The sequence below is a fragment of the Varanus komodoensis genome, unplaced genomic scaffold (genome assembly GCF_004798865.1).
Source record: "Varanus komodoensis strain SLA01 unplaced genomic scaffold, ASM479886v1 scaffold9, whole genome shotgun sequence".
Lineage (NCBI taxonomy): Eukaryota > Metazoa > Chordata > Lepidosauria > Squamata > Varanidae > Varanus > Varanus komodoensis.
In genome coordinates, this window is record NW_025336598.1 from 9,753,151 (window position 1) to 9,760,106 (window position 6,956).

Sequence of the window (6,956 nt, forward strand, 5' to 3'; positions counted from 1 at the left end):
AAATATTAAAGCCAATAAGCACCTCTGCTGATTTCATAAAATAGTCAAAAATAAAACAGAACAGGCCACAGCAGAGCAAGGCATCTCCTCTCATGTCCACCCATCCAGTGTTGCTGCTACCAACTCTGGCTGCTTCATCTTGGTCAAGAGAGCAGAGACAGCAATGAGAGGTGGGGAGAATTAATTAATTAATTAATTAATTATGTTTAGAGAATTGAGCTGTGGTGGCGCTGTGTGCCCTTCCCAGCATGCTTCCAACTCACCCCTTCAAGAAGATCAGGGTCAGAGTAGTTTTTGCTTTTTACAGTGAATTCCTTATGTGGAGGAGCAGGCCCTCTTGGAAGGGAACCCTTCTTTTACCTCCATGCATGCACACCTCAGTGCTGCCAGGCTAGGAGTTCCTTTTAGGGTTCTTCTACTTCCCCAGCTACTGCATTCACCACCACATCAGGAGTGGTAATCACAGCTGGCAGGACTCACAGGGCCCCCATTTTTTTTTTTCTTTTGAAAAGGAATGGGGCTTGCTTGGCAGGGTAGGGCATTGAAGAGCCTGTGCTCTGATTCGCCCTTCTGAGTGTTATATAGTTGGAGGGGGGCGGGGATACAGGGCATTTACTGTGTGCTTCAGTCACAGAAGTTCACAAGGTCATCCCACAATGTTGTCATCCTCCAAGACCTCTTTCAACTTTTCCAGCCATTCTCATGGCTCTTTTTAAAGCAAGGAAAATCTGGTATTTTCCTAGAAGGCACCAATATTTGCTACAATTCTGCTCTGTTGCCCTGTGTTGTGTAATAGAATATATAGAAAGGCAGAACTCCCACCTCCCAAGCTGGTAAAAATCTTATGTGAAAGATGCCCTAATTCTTCTGCAGAGTGTATAGAAGCAGAAACCTCTATGAAGCAATGGTTATATGCCTCATGTCAAGAAGGCCTGCAGAGCACAGACCCTTTCTTCAGTGCTCTGCATGCCCCAGGACCTCAAAGGTGCTTATTAGGCCATTTAAAATATCCCATATTTTTAATTTATGAATACATACTTCTGTATACCTGGGGAGTTCCCCAGAAAAATATGCACTTGTATTTTTCAGTTGACCCTATATTGTTTTTAAACTGATTGAATGCTTGGCATGCACTATTAGGAGGAACAATTAGGTCTTTATAACTCAATGCTATGGTGTATCTCCAGTTTCTAATAAATAATCACATCCATAACTCCAGCCACACTTGGTGCAGAAGCTTTATAGTGCCCTTTGTGTGTGCGTCTGTGTGTTCAGAATTACTGTTTCCTCCTATCCTCAAGCTTTCCCCTGCTGTGTTATATGATGCTAGATGGTTGCCTGCCTCAAATCAGACCATTTTGTGACTACGTAAACTGTGGAAAGGGTCACAGTTCTGCAGGTGTCTTGTTTTCTTTTCCTTCTTAAACACTGATATATAGTTTCACCTCACTTCATTACCCCCTTCCCCCACAGATCTGAACCAGCCCTCCAGACATGATAGGTTGTTAGGGGCTTGGCAGGCCAATTCTTTCCATTTGTTACCATTCTGTGTAAGGATGGGTACCCATATCTGCTCATTGTTCTGTTGTCTCATCATCCCTTTCCCCCTTTTGCATCAAGTCTATTAGACTGAATGCCATTACTGCAAATTGCTTCAAGTGCATTGATGGAAAGGTGGCATATCAGCATAGCAAGTAATACACACTCAGTGGGAATCTTCCATTAGATTTAATACATTTTCAGTTTGTGTATGAAGTACTTAAGGAATAAATTGGTTTTCTTTAACACAGTGGGAATTGCAGATGCATATGGTCTGTAGCATATGATTGTCAGTCAAATTTCTTGGACTGATTTATCTTCCTTTTGCAGAAACGTATGTGTAATTCCTGCAGCCACTTTACCATTATTTTAACTTGCTTACTATTGCTGAAAAAGAAATGGCCAGTGTGAAGTAGGCAAGGGGGCAGCAGGTAGGTTTTCATTTCTATGGACACAGCTTCTTAGCCCTAGAATTGCATTCATACAGAAGACAAGTGGCTGCAGTGTACAGTTCAAGTCACTGTGTCTGCTAGCCAAAGAAAGCTTGGTGTTATCCAAAGGAAATTAGGAAGGCAGTCAGTTACACTAAGAAAAACAGACTGCAGTGTACTTTTGGCAGGCAGGAGGAATTTTGGATGGGGATGGCAGAAGGCAGATCCAAGTTGTAAAAATTTAGTTATGATCCAAGACAGTTAAGTACTTGTAACATGGTCTCATTGATTTCATGCTGCAAGGAATAGGTTGAATCAAAAACTTCTGTCTGTGGAAAGCATCTTCTGCTCACACAGAGGCTATTCTACACACTAGATTCTTGCATGGGAAAAAATTAAAAAAATCCCCTTGCTCAGACTTTAGGCACGCGGAAGCATGGACATGGCTATTCTCTTAACAGCACAATTGTATTACTCTTATGTATAAACTTTCACAAAACTGTGCAAATTGCCATTATCCTTCTGTTCACTACCTCTTGGGATCCAGTCCCATGGAACAATTAAGAGCTTAATTTAGCCAGATTGCACTCAGAACTCTAGTATCAGTTTATTCAAAGCAAGGATGCTGTTCTCACATTCACACAAAGCATTCAATGAGGAATATAAATGTAACCAAAAATATTTGGCTGAGGATTGCTTTCTGCGGGGTGGGGAGAATAATGCAATCCTTCCATGTGTCTTTGCTGATTCAGTTATGTATGGAATGCCAGATTTTGGATGCAATCCTATGTGTGTTTGGACAAAAACAAGTTGGGCCACTTCTAGCATGCCCCCTCTGAGCTCCATATGTTATGTGCTGTTGGATGACCTCCTCAGTATTTCCTTCAAACCAAAAGACAGTGTTTTCAGGGCACTATTGGCACAGAAAGGAGCCACAGTGTGGCTTTCATCCAACAGATTCGAAACATCACAGGAAGAAGCCGCACAATAGCAGCTCTCACTGCATGTAGTGAACATGGGCACAGTTGTATTGAGAGCACCCAGAATTTTTGGATGCTTGTCCTGTCTCCTGGCTTTGCTGCCTCCCTGCTGCCCCAGTCCACTTAAATGCCCCCTCTCCAACATGGCTTTCCTAACCTCAGAGGTCATCTGGCTGCATGGGGGCAGGTTAAAGGGGACAGATGTCCTACGCGTACTTCAGAAATCCCCAATATCCCATGGTGCCCCAAGAGTAAAAAACAAAAAACCTATTCCCTTAAGTAGAACACAGATCCATCTTAATATAGGTAGATATTTCAGCATCAGCTGTACCAGCATAGTTACAACTGAATATTATTCTGTCCCTCTTTTTGTAGCGTATGTCTTCCTTGCCTTAAGCCTTGCTTGGGATACCTCTTAGCACTTGAACTGAAGAGATTCTTCTGCAGTGAGAGCTGGATTTATTAGAGCCCATCAGAAACAAGAAACAGAAAAGCATGTTTGATTTTTAAAATTCACTGTATAGACCAGAGCAATATTTATAACTCCTATTTTGGAGTTTCCATAAGCAATGAATGTGACCACACAGTACAAGTTAAAGTACAGTTTAAACAACTTCCATAGTCACCTTCCCCTACTACAGTGTTTCAAGGGATGGTAACTTCTTTTAAAAAACTATTGTTAAAAATCCCAGGTATAAAGGGGAAGGAGTCATATCTAAACCCAGCTGAAAAAGTAAGCTGGTCGGAACTCTTCAACGTAACATTCTTGCCCTGTAAAACAAGAAATAATTTAGAAAGTTTACTAAAAATAAGAGCTTTAACAGAAACATGCCTCAATATGAACTAGTTGCACACAGATACTTAACATGAATTCTATGGATTGTCAACAGCAGAGTGAACATTTTCACTAGCAGGGGCTTTACATACTCATATAGTACATTCAACATATTCAACAAATTCAGCACAAATTCTGTTTAGTGCTAATGTTGATAAATGCTTGCAAAATGAACTCCTTCAACTCATCCACTGTGTGAGGTCCTCCATGACCCATTCAGTACTATATACCTGCTTTTGGCTCATCCTGTACATAAAAATTTAAGCTCCCAAGTAAGTTTTTACCATTAAATATTATTGTCTTTGACACCACTTTTCATGTTCTAGGGAACTGATATTTAATATAATTTTCAAATTAAAACATTCCATAACATTAGCACAATAAATATTAAAATGTTCTACAAAGGTTTCATTATTTATTTTTTGATGTTATATATTTATATGTGACTGTATAACATTCACACATGATATCTATCCACAAACTTCTAAATAGTTCAAGACTCTCACATTTGTCTCCAGTGCATCTTCAAGCATGGATACTCATGGTTCCATGAGTCACTTAAGCCTGCAGATCAAAGTTTTCCATTTAGATGATCCCCTCATGAAAAGATTTACTTCTGTGTTTTTCTGAATGTACTAGACTTAGAGAACATTCATTATTAGGTGATCCAAAATTTAATAAATAAAACAATTTGCTTCAATGACAGAATACTGAGGGATATTTTTAGCCAGGGACATACAAAGTCCATGGTTGAACTTTACTTTGAACCCATTTCCCCCACTGTTTCATTACCAGCAGTATTGTTTTATACACACTAGTTTTTTACATTAATTTGATACTTTCCATTTAGCTTTATGCCTTAAAATTAGGGGTTTCAACTGTTAAATACATTTTGTATGATTCATCATCTGCCTTGCTGATTGACTAAACAAATATGCATATCATCACAAACTCTTGAAGTGCTTTTCAAGACACTGAAAAGAAAACTTAACAAAACAGTTATGATTGTTAGAAGGAAATAGTGCCTCTCTTGTTCCGTATTACAGGAACTCCAGTTTCCAAAAGATATAACAATGTTCAGTTCTCAAATATACCAAGTAAAGGTTTTAAAACCCATCACTATTGTCTCCATCCATCCAAGTGTTTGTTTAAATTCCCCATTTAAAGTGCTGACCAGCTTTTCCAATATCAACAGGCTGCCCACTGCTTGAAAAATAGGACTATTGACCATTCTAAGTGATTGGCTGAATTGCACAATGTCAGCTGTAGTTGTTTCATCTGTCAAAAAACTTGCATGCCTAGTTACATTATTATAAACCTGAGAGCAAAGATTTCTAAATACTTAGGTAGGATAGCTCATTAGAAAATGTTCTGTAGAAATATTAGCATAATACCAGTTAATAAACTTATATGCATAACTTGAAGAGAAATTAAATGACATAATTAAAACCATTTGTTGAAAATATTTATCTCATTAGAAAGCTCTTGGCTATTGGGTGGTATAGAAATTAATTAATTAATTAAAGGGTATGGTCCAGTTAAAGCTAAGGCAGATTGAATTCAGTGTGAGAATTGAGCATTCAGTTCAATGTTTCCTCTTAAAATAAATTGGACATAGATGCACTTAATTTAGCTGGAGTGTACCTATACATCTGCTATTGGATTTTCTTAACATTTTACAGTATGTACAGCCTTGAGTCCCAGTCATTGGGAACAGGTAGGATAGAAATAGATTACTGCTATTAAGACTAATAATACTAATACCAGCCTTGCCATTCCATTTTTTTTTTTTTTTTTGCTCTTAGGCTCAAGCTGTACCTCTGGAACCTGTCTTCTAGAGATACAGGACTGTATCAGAATATAATAGAGACAAATTTACCTTTTCCTCCTCAGCCTCTAAAGATGCTGATGATGTAGGAACAGACATTATGCAGGGACTCCCAACAGTGCTCCCGTGCTAGCTTCATTGCTTCAGAATCGATTTCAGAGCCTGGGCCTTGCTGGGTTGGTTTTATAGCAGGTAGAGAAGATGGTTTGGGCTTCCCTGACTTTTTAAGGAAACCTTTCCCTGCTTGGCTTTCTTTAATTTGCTTTGAAGACGGCAGTTGTTTTTGGACCATCTTTGCCTGGTTGCCAATATCTGCTTGTTGGATAGGACGTGGATTTGGCTTGATGCTGAAGGCAACTTGCTTCATGTGTGCTTCGGGAGAAGCCTTCTGGCACATGGGAGGCTTCAGAACCAGATTGGGGTGGCAGGCGTTGATCCGTTTCCTTAGTTCCATGGCAATCTGATTCCAGAAAATCCTTGGATTGTTATTAAAAGAATGACAAACTGATGGTTTGCCAGTGTATTCACACCAGTAAGTCTTGCCTTGATTCCTACATTCTATTCTTAGCTTCATTTCACCATTTCCATTCACAGTCATTGTGCAGGCATCTTTAACTCTTGTCTGAAAATTAATCTCTTCATTGTTGCTCCTTTTTTTTGGCCTTGGATTTTGACCTAAGCCTGCCATGAAACTGATAAAAAATATGAAACAGATGATGGTCCCCTTCATTGTGAAATACCACATGCAATCTTGGAGCAACTCAACACTTCACAAGTGAGAAGAAGCCAAATGGAGTATCTTTAAAGGACTGCTGTACAAAGAAGTCTCTCTCTCTGCTTTCAGGTTGGTTTGTGCATGTGGTTAACCCACCCTAAACTCCTTTTAAATAAACTCCTTTGGTGTGAGCATATGGGTATAATTTATAGCTCAATGGAATGCCAAATAACCTGTGAACATTCAGGAAGGAAACAAGACAAATCTTGCTGCCCCAACACAGCATAGTTGTGCTAGTGAAAGAAATATTTCTGCCTAAAATGCACACACCACACTGGCTCTTTTAGCACATGACATTTTCTATTTTCCAGTTGCCATATGAACTACACTCCACATTAATTCTTGTCTGATCACACAGTAGTAGTCAGAAATAAGGTCAAACTTGCAAATAATTAAAGTAGCAGGGAAGCTGACCAGGCTGAATGAAAGGCGAGATGTATATCTCACCCTGTCATGTGCACAAAAATATCAAATGCACTGGATACAGCTTGGCAGATTAGGAAGGCAAAGTGGCTGTGGTTTGTAGAATTCCATCTTCCTGTTCAATTGTGTACATTGGGAAATAGGG

At 39.3% G+C, this 6,956-nt stretch overlaps 1 protein-coding gene across 1 annotated transcript; it reads right to left on the minus strand.

The window, feature by feature from the left end:
• Window positions 1–5,674: 5,674 nt before the first annotated feature.
• FGFBP2 (fibroblast growth factor binding protein 2) lies at window positions 5,675–6,530 on the minus strand. Its single transcript, XM_044418364.1, has one exon. The coding sequence runs from the start codon at window positions 6,356–6,358 to the stop codon at window positions 5,675–5,677; it is 684 nt and encodes a 227-aa protein (XP_044274299.1). The 5' UTR covers window positions 6,359–6,530.
• Between the last annotated feature and the right edge of the window lie 426 nt (window positions 6,531–6,956).